The 15,411-nt window shown below is 42.2% G+C and overlaps 1 protein-coding gene across 9 annotated transcripts in view; it reads right to left on the minus strand.

Annotated features, from left to right (window-relative positions):
• LOC137139274 (extracellular sulfatase Sulf-2-like) overlaps positions 1–15,411 on the minus strand; it is a 67,669-nt gene that overhangs the window by 24,581 nt on the left and 27,677 nt on the right. For 6 of the 9 annotated variants that reach the window (XR_010916291.1, XM_067526293.1, XM_067526292.1 and 3 more), the window contains 4 exons: positions 3,648–3,875; positions 2,814–2,934; positions 2,597–2,715; positions 2,334–2,485 (listed from right to left, as the gene is read on the minus strand). Coding sequence is in view for 7 of the 9 variants with exons in the window: in XM_067526293.1 (XP_067382394.1) it covers positions 2,334–2,485; positions 2,597–2,715; positions 2,814–2,934; positions 3,648–3,807 (552 nt within the window). In the remaining 2 variants the exon portion in view is untranslated. Of the gene's footprint in view, positions 1–2,333; positions 2,486–2,596; positions 2,716–2,813; positions 2,935–3,647; positions 3,876–10,799; positions 10,964–11,010; positions 11,220–15,411 lie in introns of those variants that run through there. The other 3 variants (XM_067526291.1, XM_067526290.1, XM_067526295.1) reach the window with 3 other exon arrangements.

Below are 15,411 nucleotides of genomic sequence, written 5' to 3' on the forward strand. Positions count from 1 at the left end.
GGACAGTTGGTGAACAAGCAGGGTCCTCGAGGACCAGGACTGAGAACCCCTGCTGTGTACTGCATTATGATTTCGAGTAAATGCAGTACTCTGAGTAGTTTTCTAGGGTTAACTAACTAGAATTGACATTGCACCAGCTCTAAACTGGTCCAGGCTGGTTTGCAGTACTATGCACCTCATTACTTGAAGTTAGAGTCACTTATTCCTCTGAGACACTTTACAGCTTTGATTGTTTTAATTATTGTTGCTGTGTGTGTGATGCTCGTTTGGATGAATCAACTGCATCGTAATGATCTTGTTTGCCAAAGCTCCCTGGAATAAAACACAACACAAGCCATAATAAAACTATTTCCTTACACTGTAATTATTACTATGACTATTACTGCTTCAAATTTGTGGTTCAGTGGTTTTCAGTGATTTCACTTTAACCTAAATTAGACAAAGGCAAATTTTGTTGGTGACAGAAATCGATGGGAGAGAAGCAACACTGGACTGTGCAAATGTGTTCAATGTAATATGTACAAATATATTCAAGTTTTTATGGACTGATGGACAGTGTGTTTTCTTTGATGTTGTGCTTTTAATGGCTACAAGCTTCCTCTGAGGGACAGTGAAGTGAAGGTGGTGCAGCTGTTGAAAGCCTCTCATCTCCATTAACTAGGATAAACTGTCTTTTACTACCTGAGTGTGTGTGTGTGTGTGTGTGTGTGTGTGTGTGTGTGTGTCTGATGTGTGTATTACGTGTGTGTAGCTGTGTCCCTTTGAAGGATGCTGTCTTCAGTCTTCGTAGGCATGTGGCCTTTAAAGACAGCGAAGGTCGGACCGAAATGAGACGGAGACACATCATTACAAAAATATGATGAACTAATAAATACTGGTGTATTATTATGTGTTAACCACCACTTTGCACACAAAGTAGTTAAATCAGCTCCAGCTTTACCAACAGTGATTAGTTTTTACCATTATGAGTATTACGTAGAAATGAGTTTAAATTACATTGTTTTCTTTGTACTTTTGCTTTTGTATTTGAAGATAAGATAAGATTTGATACGATTTGTCTAATAATGAGCAGCTTTCCTTGATCAGTCTCTTAAAGTTGAACTTTTTGGTTTCGTTATTGTTCTGTTTTTAAAAAAAAGCATATTCCACATATGCTGCAGCCTGCTGGTGTAATGCTGTGATGTGCTTTTAAACAGGGCTAAATGCTCCGTGTCAAATTCACTCTGAAACGTCAATGTCCATCAAATATTGTATTCAGAGCCACAACTATATCCCGAGCTTGAAATTGGATTTGAATGTCTGCGGATTTTGGAGCCAAAGCCAGCGAGCTCACATAAACTGAAAGAAAGGAGCAATCGTATCATTCTGCAGGTTTATTCCCTGAAGCATTTTAAAGCCAGTTCTTCATGTGTGTTAAAATCAGTTCATTAAGACAATTATCTAATTATTTGGTAGGTGCAGGAAATCCAGCAGGGCTGTGTGTGCTGATTTGAAAGGAATCAGTGTTATTACGCCTGAACATCTACTAAAAAACATAAAATAACAGCTGAAAATAATCACACACACTATTACAGACATCTACATCAGATGCATAGATTAGAAATATTTCCTTTAATTTGGTGTGTCTGACCACCCCAATATTTCTTGGACCCCCACAAAATAACCTCGGCCACCCCATTTATAGATGCGTAGAATCGCTACTGGTTGAGCGGCTAAGCTAGCGGCTATGCTAAGCTGTATGCTAATGAGCGCTATAGCAGATAAGGCAGCTAACACCACCAACAGGATGGAACGTTACGGTTTTATTAGAATTTGTATTTTTAGGGCACTGAGCCAGTGTAGATACCAGATCAGCTCAGGTTCTGCACTTACTGATGACATCACACGTTCGGATTAGCTGAACACCAGAAATCGACTTCTTTTTTGGTTTTATCATGGATTGTTTACTGTAAATCTAATGTAACAGAAGTTTAAACAAATGATCATAAACAAAATGTGCAGAATATAATTTCACCTTTACCTTTCATGTTTTTATTACTTCTCTTTTCTAACCGAGCAGTTGCACTGAAAGTATTGGCAGGAAGTGTGGAAACCGTTCAACCAATGATGATGTGTGACATGATCAGAAAGCACAGGACCCTGAGCCGATGTGGTTCCAGCACTGGCCTACTCTCTTTTCAACAGCAAGGAATCTTGGGACATGCCGGACAGTGAAAGATCGACCCTTGGTCGGGTGGTTGCCAGGGAAAAGGACGCATTCGAAGGAGCCTTTAAAATTGGACGTCCTTGTGGAATCCAGTTTTTAAAGCACGGATCGAGGTGTGTGTTCTCACCTGTGGGTACTGAGCTCCATGTTTCTCTCGGACTCCATTGCGACTCAGTGTGTAGTTGTAGAAGCGACTGTTCTTCACCAAACCAAGCCACTCTCTCCAACCGGCAGGGATGTATGTGCCGTTGTACTCATTTAGATACTTCCCAAAGAAGGCTGGAGAGAGGACACACACACACACACACACACACACACACTGTATTCAGAGTATTCATGAGATCTGTAGCTTTTGTGTGTGTGTGTGTGTCTGTGTGTGCGCTGCTCTACCCGTCCTGTATCCAGTGTTGTTGAGGTAAACCCCAAAGGTCCGTGGCTCGTGCTGGCGTTGCCATGACAACGAGGAGCAGTTCTCGTTGTTGGTGTAGGTGTTGTGGTTGTGGACGTACCTGGAGAAAGAGAGAGTGAATTATTTTTATTTATGTGGACAATGTGCAGCTTCTTTAATACCGTACTGTTCCATCTGACCTGTTTCTGAGGGACTTACTTTCCAGTGAGCATGCTAGAACGGGACGGGCAGCACATGGGCGTGGTCACAAAGGCGTTGGAGAAAGAAGTGCCGCCTTCCTCCATGATGCGGCGAGTCTTGTTCATGGCCTGCATTGACCCTGCAGGGACAGAGACGTCTCAGTGAGCTGTACACTTACTGCAGTGGAGGTCGACACAGGAGGCAGAGGGAGGTTTAATACATGTAGAGTTTTAACAGCCCGAAATGCCCTTAGATAACACATCATATCAGTATCATATCAGTAATATTACTTAAATTAGAACCATCAAAGTTTGATAGTTTGATATATTTGCAAAATGCACCTTCTTTGGTTTTCTAAGACCATCTGATTTTATTACAATACAGCTCGAAATGTTGTTGTCGTCTTGTCATATGTGGGTCAATGAATGTGGAGAAAACACAGCAACAGTTCGCGTTGTCCCGTGTTGTCCCGTGTTGTCCCTGAGTTCCTGCATGTTATTGACTCCTGTGTGGACCCTGTCTCTGCCTGGACTCAGAAAAAGCCTGTGTCGTGGTCTTTTTTAAGAGCTAAGCTTTTTTTTATTCATTTCTAAATTGATTTTATTTTCTTTACTTTCTCACTAGTATTGTGCTTCCTGGGATTATGTTGACTTATTTTGTCCTTGATTTGACAGTTTGTGGTCGTCCAATAAAGCTAATCAGAATTTCAAAAACAGGAGATTTGAGGTTTCATTCTGTAACTGCAGAAGTATTAGTACTACGAGAAGTGTCTGTAGTACTACTGCAGTAACAGTGATAGTAAAAGTAACAGTTACGATTCTAATAAAAGGTTAATAGCTGTGTATGAGTCACCCAGCTCCAGGTCCTGGTCGTCAGTCAGGACCAGGATAATATTTGGCCGGATGTTGCGTCTGTCTCTCTGGAGTCGGGGCTTCAGGCGCTGGCCGGACTGGAAGTGAGCGTGGCCGAGTGTCCCGGTGACGAAAAGGAAGAGGAGGAGTTGGCCTGCCATGACCTTCGGCTCCTGACCTCCTCAGGTTCAACTAATCACCTGCTTCCCCCGTGTCTGACTCTCAGCTTCTAGAAAACACAGAAAAAAACAACCAGAGTTCAGTTTTTAGAGTTCACCTGGTCTTTAAGGACATTCTTAATGTTGAATTTGTCATATTGCTGTACTAATTAACACACTACTCCTGTGGTTCCACAGTCAGTTCTTTTAGGAGAAACACTATTAGGCAGCAGCCACACAGCAGTATGAACATCCCAGAGGAGGATCAACGTTCTCTGTCTTTCAGCTCGGTGTATGGTCTCCACCACTTTCTGAATGCTCCATTATCTGCAGCAGAAGGCCCAGGATACACTGGCTTTTAGCTACACGTATCTAAAATGATGCACTGATTGTGCACGTCATCAGAAACTAATGCTGCATGTGTGCGAGATGCCTTCACGTCGACACTGGCACTTTCTCTGTTATGATCCCAACATGACGTCTTTTAGTGTCACCATGGCTTCAGTTTATGTTGTGGAAAACTGGAGGTCGGCCCAAGTAAAAACTATGATCTAAGAGGCACCAGAAAGCTCCAAAGAGCTGAAGGGAGAGTTTGTTTGTTTTTCTAATTACATGTTAGAAGTTTTGCTAAAAAGCATAATTACGTTTGCTATGAGCTCGTGTGTGTAGGTACAGTGTCATTATGAGGAATTAGAGGGTGAGAAGGTTCATCCTCTGAAGAACGAAAGGTGTTGTCCAGATATTTTGGACCAACAAATCTGCAGACTGATGTCTCACTGTTGTTAAAGCAAACAAGATATCATTGTTATTGCTGGAGTGTGACGAGTGTGTTGGTTCTCTGAGCAAAGGGTGAGAATATCGATGAACACATCACACAGACAGAGACGCTTTCTCAGAGGACAGAATAAAAATACTGCAGGATCCAGGGGAACATGACAGGAGGTAAAATGAGTGTGTTCTAAAGACACCCACACCCACACCCACACACACACACACACACACACACCCACACTCACACACACACACACACACACACACACTATTAGTTGCAGTCTTTTGTGTGTCTGATAATAAAACAGCACAATCCCATCAGTCACACTGGTATAAAACACAGCAGGAATGTGTGTGTGTGTGTGTGTGAGTGTGTGTGTGTGCGCGTGTCAGTGCACAGCAGGGTGCGACATGCAAATTAGCCGGTAAGTAAAACAGAGCCGGCTCAGTGCTGTGTGTGTGTGTGTGTGTGTGTGTACAGTGCGGTTGGCGGTTGAGCTCTCATGTTAAAGTGGTTTGGCGGCGACTGGCTGTGAACAGACTGAGATTACACACAACCTGCTGAGAGAGAGAGATGAGCCACTCTGTGTGTGTGTGTGTGTGTGTGTGTGTGTGTGTGAGTGTGTGTCCCTCTCCCACTCTCCCACTCTCTCTCTCTCTCTCTCTCTGTCTCGTGCTGTATGAGGAATTTAATGGACTTTGAGAACAACATGTATCTTTGTCACAGTCGTCTGTTGATGTGAGCCGTGCTTTGCAGAGCAGAGATCTCAGAAGACATCGTCCGTCCACACTTTGTTGACCCGTCTGAATGGAGAATATTTCATATTGCTGTTAATCTCTGTGGGCGGCTAAATGTTTACAGGAACTGGAGCTGGTTAACATTTCATTCCTAATCTCTCGTCCGGAGTGAGGTCACAGTTCAAAATGAAGCTGAAAATGAATGTCACAAATATTTGAACTGGGTTCTCAAACATGTTCCTGCTTGGACAGAACCTCTGCAGTGCGTTTGTTCAGCTGTTCAGCATTGGAACAGCACAAACCACTGCTGACACCGACAGTAAGTGAAGCCTGCAGATTTGCAGAGGTTTGCTGTGGCCCAGTGCAGTGAGACACAAACGAAATCAGCTTTTTTTAATGCTTGCACTGAAATCTTTTCTATTTTCTCTCAGAGTTTACAGGCTTGTGTGATATCTGATCTGCATTACTCACATATTCTTTGTTTCTGCAGGAACATGTGGCCTGTTTGTTGCCGCTGAATGTAAAGTTTTATGTTTTTTCTACTGCACTAATCTCAAGAAAGCAGCTTAGTCAGATCCAAGACAAACTAGGAAAATCAGGAATATTACAAATATTAGAAGCCCAGCGTCTGGACTGTGTTCTGACCCACATCTTTGTCTTAATATGGTAAATGACCCAACATGTGACCTGAGAGCCCGGTCTCAACCTGCAGGATTAGTTTTCTGTCCCAGTTAAGGTCACAGTCCCTCAGAAACACAAAGAGATGCTTAAAGACCCAACATACACTTTGGGAACAGCTGGAACTTTCTGTCTGACCACACTAACACGTCCCTAACGCAGAGGAGTCACAACGTCTGGCTGCATGTGACAGACACTTGTTTAACAGAAGTTTGTCATTAATAAGCTCATTTACTGTGTTAAACAAGAAAAACAGCTGGTTGAAGTTAGTTCATCACTGCAGACGCCGGTCTGATCTCCATAAAAGGCAGCAGTTCATTCTGTCTGAACCAACAGACACAATCACTGTTTTACCTTCTGCTATTACACCATGACAACACACATAGTGACAAATACAGATATATTGTGAATTCTGCTGCACAAGACTTTAAGAACGCAGCAGGAGACAGAAATGAGGTGCAGCAAGCTGAAAGTCTGCAGCCACAAACTGCATTTTAAACATTGATCCAGCTGCTCACACTGTGGCCATTAACCTGGATGTGTTGAATCTGTCAGACAACGTCCTGAGCATGAAATGAATGATTGCAAAGAATAATAAAGCTTTTTGGCAAAGACTGAAGACTGAATATCAATCACACATTTGAAGCTTCACTTCATTTCCTAAACGTGGAGATAATCCAGCACTGTGTCAGATACCAACACTCCCTAAGGTGTCAAACTGCGTCCCACGGGACAGATGCACCTTGGTATTGGATGTTCCAGGATCACCACAGTTTGACGCCATGGGCAGCACCTCACATACACCGAAAAACTGTGTTAGGGTTAGTGAAACCTTCAGGGGGAGGTGACGTTTTGAGGTTTGTTAAGTTAGAAGGAAAATGACAAAAGGCTACAAACAGAGACAATGACACACACGTCATGTCATTGCATCACAGTTTCCATCGTACTTCACTGAATACGCTCAACATCAATCACTGACCCTAAAAGGTTTCGCTAAGTATCAGCATGTAACAGAGGGACTGGACAAAGTCGCCTCCTCCTGCTACTGTAACTTTATTTCTGCTGTCAAACCACCACATTATTTCACTAATAATGCAAAGCAGGAAAAGTTGTAATATTAGTAATATAGTACCATAAAACAAACATTCATGGGCCTCTCGGCGTCTGGAGGGTCCTCACTGTGTTGGATAATTAGTTCCACTGTTACAGCACCTCTGCTCATTAATCATTTCCACTGCAGCTTAAAAAATAACCTACGTGGAAAAGACAAGAAATAGAGATACAAACCCAAGTGGCTGAGCAGGCGATTCACCAAGGACAAATTTTATCAGATGTCCTCGGAATTAGGTGGAATATTTACTTTTCTGGCTGCAGACAGATGAGCTCTGCAGTTATCAGTGGTCCCATGGAGACAGAAACCTTGATTCATGACAGACATTAGCATAACCCGTCTTTGTTGTGGGTAAAGAACAACGTCCTAATTAGCTGCACATCTTTGATGCATCTCCGCACTAAAACCGTCCTGATACACTGACTGGATGCAGTGGAGACGGAGCTCTGAGCTAAACGAATGCATCTGGTTTTGGTCCAGCGGTTTGAGGCGAAAGCCTTTTTAATGCCGCTGAAAATAAAGCCGCTGTTTTGAATCCTGATACTTTCTCTCATTTGATATTCACGGAGTCCAGCCCGCTGCTGCTCCCGATTCCACATTGTTTGTTTTATTGGATATTCAGAGCTTTTTTCTGGGAGCACTGAAACATTATATCTTCACCTCGGCCCGCGGAGCCTGCACTGCAGCAGCGAGTGTACAGGAATATAATACAATGTAAAACAAGTCGCTTAAACATTCGGAGAAACATATGTGGATAAAAGAAAAGCATTTAAAGCCTTAAAATGCTGATGAAGGCTTTTAACTACGATGGGCGTTTACGTATAAAGAAGACGTTTTAAATTCAAATCTTTTTATTCTGGAGCTCTACTTAAATACTTTGATCATTAATCCACTGATAGAGAGCTGCTCTATAATCGGTTGTTCAGCTGCCTGTGTTCCGCATGTGGCCAAGTGCAGGGAAGGCAAAAACCAAAGACAACTTTAAAAAAATGAAATGAATGAGGTTCCTCCTTTTAACTTTTGTCTTTGTTGTGTCTTCTTCTTCTGCAGTGTGTAGCTTGCATTCATTTGCATTTTCATTTTACTGACTGTTCTACATGTTCCCCCCCCGTAACTTTGGTGTGGAAGAACTCAACAAAGCTGTGGGACGAACCTAACTAATGGGAACGAATCCCTGCAGCTGGTTTAACATCTGGTGCCCGGGCTGAAACCAGGAGAGCGGAGGCTTGTTAGAGCAGCACGTTAACGAGCAGGGCGTCACACTGTCACTGCACTATAGGCCGAGTATTGTTTGGTTCAGATACTGTATCACACGCCATTATGAGTTTGGACACGTGCAGTCACGCTCTCCTGAACTGCGAACCAGAGCTCCAAACACCCCCAGGGGCCATAAATCCTGTCACCATGACGTGCTCTCCCAGTCTCTCTCCCTCTCCCCCATCACGTCTGCTCATTAATATTCATGAGCTGTGGGCGGGCCTCTGCCCTGGTGCAGCTGACTCGATATGAAACGCGGCGAATGCCAATAAACGGAAACGGCAGCGATGCAGAGCTGCTGTTCCATATTCATTAGTGTATCCCCGTGCACAGAGACCAGAAGGGAGATTAAATGTCTCCCAGTGAACCGGGGAAAGGTCAGAGGTCAGCTCATTGCTTCCTCTAAAAAGTCACTTTACTATAATTAAAACGCCAGCTGTTGCCACGGTGACAGATTAGCCTCTTAATCTTCATTGCAGAGCTGCCTGCGTTCTGGTCGTACAGTTTATGATTTAAGTTACCGACAGAAAGATCAACGCATTTGGCAATTTTTTTTATTCCACTCTGATCAATACGTGAGCTGATATTTCCTGACCGGTGTCAGCTGGTCTTTAATGTGAAGGAGCAGAGCAGTGAGCTGCAGCAGCATCTCTTTCAGAACAAACCACATCCAGAACCGGTGTCAGCTGAACAGGAACAGGTGTATATCAGGGTTTTAAAAAGAAAAACTCTGCATGAATTCTGAACTTTGGCCTTGTTCTTGATAAAGACGCCGCTCGTCACAGTACAGCAGTGACACACATCATGGAGGGTATCGACGTAATCTGCACCGATGTTTCACAGTACAATGGTCATCTACTGCATTGTTTTCTGTTTTCCTTCATACTTTACTGCTTTGTTACTGAGGCCGTACTGTGACAGGAAAACCGGCATATTTACAGAAACGTGAATAAAATGCGCCGTCCCTCTCAGATCGACGACCAAACAAAACCATAGCAGAGCACTGAGAACTGGTGCCAAAATTCACACTCACAGACAAGTAACACATCCCACAACACATTGTCTCTGTTGCCCATTGTCCACAAAACTCATAAATCATGCAGAAAATAGCGCCTATAAAAGTGGAGAACAAAATTTTACCTTTGTGTCAGTGTCAAAGAATTACAGAAATCATTGTCCCTAAATTTATGGATATGCTGCAAACAGGAAATGCTAATAGCTTAGTGTAAATAGTTTCAACCGTGTCGATCAGGTAAAGTCACTGGCTCAATGCCAAAGTGATGCTTCATGCATATGAATGATTTGAGTAAAAAGAGTTTCACATGCATTAATATTAATCTCACTGTCGTGTTGCAGTGTCAGTGTGTTTTGACATTACTGAGGTGATACTTTCATAACTGCACTCGTCTCAACATGATCCGGATCTATATTTGCACTGGAAACACACACACAGATGAAATTAATATCCGTCTTCTCGTGTGACTCTGGAGACGACAGAGAACCAGAGTCTCTCCCAAAAATCTGAGCTTGTTCAGTTTCTCCTACATTAAGTTGCGTCCGGGATTTACAGCCGGATCTTATTACGCAGTCACTGGGAGAAGAAGAAGAATAAGGAAACTGTACACTGTCTTCTGTTTGTTCTCTCAGTCCAGCACTGAAGCCAAATGCTGATTCATGATTTGTACAAGATGTGCAGTAGCTTTTGGAACATCAGTGTGAGGCTTTGTGCAGAATCAAATCAGCATCGTGTTTGTCCGTCTCTTAAGACTTTCTTCCTCCTCCACTCTGTTAGAGTCCACTGCTTATCACTAATATTCACTCAGCGTCGCTGAATTAATGTGTCCCCACAAACACTTCATTTAAAAGAAACTGTCATCTAAAGAACCACACAGGAAGAAAAAGGGCTGGTGACTATTTTCAGTGGAGGATTAATCCACATGCACGTAGTGTATTTGTGGCAGCAGAATGGTGGATGAGAGATTAAGGGGAAAAACAACAGCATGCGGCTCATTGGTGTTTTCAGTGTCTCTCGGACTCCAGGATAAAAGAGACAGTCAGGGTTGATTTGACTCTACACATGAGATATGAAAGATAGAAGTTTGAAAAGTCACATTAAATGTAATTCGGCTTTAACCAAAAGGAGCAGAGTAATCAGAGAATAAGAAAAACATCCACATTGTGCAGTTTTCTCCATAGACGTTTGTTATTAGTCGACTTCGCTCTCAGGCTTTCAAAGCTCCTCATTTCCTGAAAGAGTTTTCTGAAATTCATTAGTTCACCATAAACACTCCAGCTCCAGCTTCTCCAATGTGAGCGCGACCTTTATCATAGTAAAAACTTCCTAATAATCCGAACAGACCACCAACGTGCTGCTGCTAAACATTTGTTTCGAATTCTTTAGCTCGATTTGAATCAAACAAGGCTGAACAAACACACTTACTGTAGCTGGTGAATATGAAGAGAGCAATAGGATTCAGAAGAATCACAGAAGTATCCTGACACAGACAGAACCACTTCCTATTTTTCTGTTCCTCTTTTCCCTCTTTTGCTTCCTCATAGATGACATATATGCTCAACTCTCTTCTTTCTTTTTTCTTTTGCTTCCCTCAGCTCCACATCCTCCCTCGCTCCATCTCTCTCTTTCTTCCTACCTCCTCCTCCTCATGGTCCTCGCCGCTGCCTTGCTCGTAGGCTCGGCCTGGCACCCGCCCCAGCAACCGTCAACACTCCCCCTCCCTCAGTTCAGGTCCTTTTGGCTGTTGCCGCGGCGGCAGACGTGGTGATAATCCCCGTGGCAACAGCTCTCTGCCCTCGACAACTGCAGGCGCTCACTGTTGTAACAACAGCTGAGCTGCTGCTGCTGCTGCTCGCTCTCCTCCGTCCTCCTCTTTCTGTGTCTCTTTTATACTTCCTGTCTCCCTTTCCTTGTATTTTCCTCCTCTGACTCACTCTCTCTCTGGCTCTGGCTCTTTATTGTCTCCATGTCTTCATCACTTTCTCATCTATTTCTGTCCTCGTATAAAGATTTTTCTGTGATTCTGACCAGTTTCCTTGTTGTTCCCACATGCTGAGCGACTTCCTGTGTGGACTTGACAAATTGATGATATGAGAGACACGAGGCTCATTATGCTGGTTTTTCACATTTGTTAGTAATTGTTGTCGTTTGCCACTGATTACTGTTGTTTAATATTGTCGATGTACAGTTTGTGATTAAAAATTGATCTGAGGACTAATCACCAGTCTGTCTCCTAAAACATATGTTTCTCTGTAACTAAACTGCAAATGCACAAACTCTTAGTCCAAGTTAATATAAATGCAGCTTGATTCCTGTTATAACCAGCATTAATTATTTTATGACCATAGCAAGTTGCAAAAACTGAACACATCAATAAAATGTTAAAAAAAAATTTATCTTATAAAACAAAATATTTTAATAAAAATAAATTGTTTTCTGGTTGTGTTTGGACTCTCACTGCACTTAGGTTAGACAATTCTTTAGAATTAGAGAATGTTTTCATTTCACAGTGTTTTTATTAATCTGATCTTTCTCTAATCTCACCCAGACTTTTTGCCTAAACCTAACCACCCAAACTCAGGAGTTCAACATCTGAAAAATCCCTTTCATCCATTTCAACAGGCTTTATCCAACTTTGTTAATAATTAATGCTTCATTCATCTATTTAAAACAAGTTTCATGGCAGCATGTCACAGACAGAAATTGCTGTAGTTCAGCTGAATACAAACAGAATTGTTGAATCAGAAAAGTGCAACACTAGAAGCAATTTTGATAAAATGTTTTCCTTTGTTGCCTAAATGCAAATTTAAACACTTTCTATTCACCTGCTTACATTTTTTTCTTCCCATTTGGATTTATTGCTGTTGCTACTAGTCCCACCAGTAAGGTATGGATTACTGAAGGAACCCAGAAAACCAAAACTAAAGGAAGTCACAGGTTCTGCTGAGGCGTCTGTGACAGAAAACATCCACGGGCTGAACGTGCAGAGGCCATGCGACTTTGAATCTGATGTTCGCTGATGTGCTCCTCATCAATAAAGCATCCTCAGAGCGATGGCACGATGAGAGCCATCGCTCTGCTGCTTCGTGCAGATAAATGATTCAGACCTGAATGCTGCGAATGTTTGAAGAACACACATTAAAACACTGTCAGGGTCAACACCTCAGCGTAGGCCACATTTATTCTAAACTCCTCGAGGTTAAACGGAGTCATTGTTGCTGTTCGGTGGTCAGTGCTTCGAGTCAGATCAACGTGTTGATTTGAAATGGACAGAAAAGCCAGACTCAGATTGTTGTTCTCCTCCATGAGGATTCTTCTTACTTTAATTCTGCATTAAACAGCTGCAGAGTTTCTAAAGCCTTCACTGTCAGCAGGGTCAAACACACGGTTTTAAATCCTTCCTCCCAGGAAATAATGAAATTGTTGACCCTCCTTAAGTAGGTCTGGGTAGAGAGTCGGGTCAACAAAGTATCTCTTTTTTTCCTACCAACAGTCACTTAGCACAGTAGACTCTTTTTACAAAATGCTGAAGTAAAATCACATATAAACATGAATATGGTGATTTTTAAAAACTAACTATGATTCAGAACTTTGGTGATCAAAGATAAATAATGTTTTATCGATCAGTGCAACAAAATCTCTTACTGTGACAGCATTTGTGGAAATTCAGTGTCCATGTTCAACATGATGTTTAATCTCATTCGGCCACTTGTTAGCAATGACCTTTTAAATACACATGAAAGCTCAAAAAAACCCGAGTGGGGTGTTTTAGACGAATCTTTCATTGTAGATTAAAACCTGAAAATCTCTTGATTTTGTGTTAACTACAGACGTTAACACACATTAAAAACCTAATAACAGAGTTGACCTTGCTGAGATTTTGACATCCAGACATGTTAAATGCAAAGGGAGCTCACTTGTCACTTTAGCTTATCAGAGCTGTTTTAACATTGTGTTTTTAATACTGTGTAATAATGGCTGCTCATGTAATGCTGAGCTCAGACGTTTGCACACTGCTCTTTATCCACTTCAGTAGCATCTACTGAAAACCTTTAGTTCGAACAAAGTTAGAAAAATCGGTGTCAGAAGTTCAGTTCATCACATCTCTACCTGCACAGACTTTCGTAGCATTGATCACAGTCTGCTCGCATCAGCTGAACCAGTCAATCCGACGCGTATCTTATAAGTTTCATCTTATCCAACCGAACACGGAAGGGTCTGTTTAGTGGCCTTCAGCATTACTGAAGCTGAAACTGTGGCATTTGGCCTGAGGTTGCTCCTAAAAGCAGCGGTCACAGTGTGAGTAAAGTGTGAAGGGTACCCTGATACCCCGAGTGCTAATGACACGCCTGTGTGCGATAAAGCACGACTTCCAACGGTGCAGGTGAAAATAAAGAGTGCAGCTCCAAATGGAGAACTCACATCAAACAGTCCTGAGTTGGTTTAACGAGAGGCTTTGAACGACAGGAAAATCGCATTTCTGCCAGATTTCAGGTGCAGTGTGTGCGTCCTGCTTCTCCCTCCCCTCCTGTACACTTTTGATTATCCGTTCAGTCCTGTGCTTCAAAGATTTTGTTGGCCGGACCTCAGTCATGACTCTGTTCAGACTGAGATTCCAATAACTAGTTTTTAGTATAAACAACAGAAATGCAAATATTGGCAGGTTTTGTGCATGTTAATAACATTTGGCATTTAAATGAGCTGAGAAAAAAACTTTACTTATATCTTATACTACATATTAGATTAGAGCCGATTTACATTCAACTTTATTGTCATTACACATGTGCAACCCAACGAAATGCAGTTTACTAATCAGAAGTGCAACTTATACTGTCTCTAGAGTATGTACAAGATAGTACAAGATAGTACAAGATAGTACAAGATAGGCACTAATTTGGACATAATGTACATGTGGAACTAATATGGACATAATATATAGATGAAGGTCATAATATACATGTAAATCACTACTTACACAGCACTTTTATCCAAAGCGCTTTATGTTGCTTCTCATTCACCCATTCACACACCGTTAGCTGCCATGCAAGGTGCTCACCTGACCCACCACGAGCTACTTGGGGTTCAGGGACTTGCCCAAGGACACTTCAACACATAGCCGGGACCAGGAATCAAACCACTGACCCTTACCAACTGAGCTAGTACTATGGACCAATAATATACAGATAGGGGTGGTGCTGACATGACATGTTAGTTAGTAGGACAATGGCAGTAGGACAATGGCTGTCTCAGAGACAGCTTGCAAATGTTGGTAAAAACCTCAGCAAGTGACCATCACATGCTATGTGCACCTGTCTGGGGATGCTACAAGCATAGAAGTGATTTGCGTAGTTTCTCACCTTGTTTTATGGAATTTATTAGTTATCATCTCAACGTTTTCTGTGGAAATACTTTTTTAGCTAAATTGTGGAATGTGTGCGTTTAATAAATGTTTTGCATTTGTCATACAACGACCTCTGGGGTGGATAATTAAAAAATAAAATCCTTTTATACTGTTGCCAAACACACTCACTGATGTTAACAATTCCTGAACAACCTTCTTCCACCTACGGAACATTACCAAAAATAGGACCATCCTGTCTCAAAGTGATGCTGAAAAACTAGTCCATGCATTTGTTAATTTTAGGTTTGACTGTAATTCCGTACTTCTGGGGCGTCCCAGTAACTCCCTAAACAGCCTTCAGTTAATCCAAAATGCTGCTTCCCATTAAATGTAGAATAGAATTTAAAACCCTGCTTCTTACATATAAAGCTCTGAATGGTCAGGCTCCATCATATATAGAAGACCTCATAGCACCATATCATCCCAGTAGACCACTTCAATCTCAGAATGCAGGCCTACTTGTGGTTCCCAGAATTTCCAAAAGTAGAATGGGAGGCAGAGCCTTTAGCTATCAAGCTCCTCTCTTGTAGAACCAGCTGCCAGTTCAGATTCGGGAAGCAGACACCCTCTCTACTTTTAAGTCTAGGCTCAAAACCTTCCTCTTTAATAAAGCTTATAGTTAAAGCTGCTCAGTCA

The sequence above is a fragment of the Channa argus genome, chromosome 13 (genome assembly GCF_033026475.1).
Source record: "Channa argus isolate prfri chromosome 13, Channa argus male v1.0, whole genome shotgun sequence".
NCBI lineage: Eukaryota > Metazoa > Chordata > Actinopteri > Anabantiformes > Channidae > Channa > Channa argus.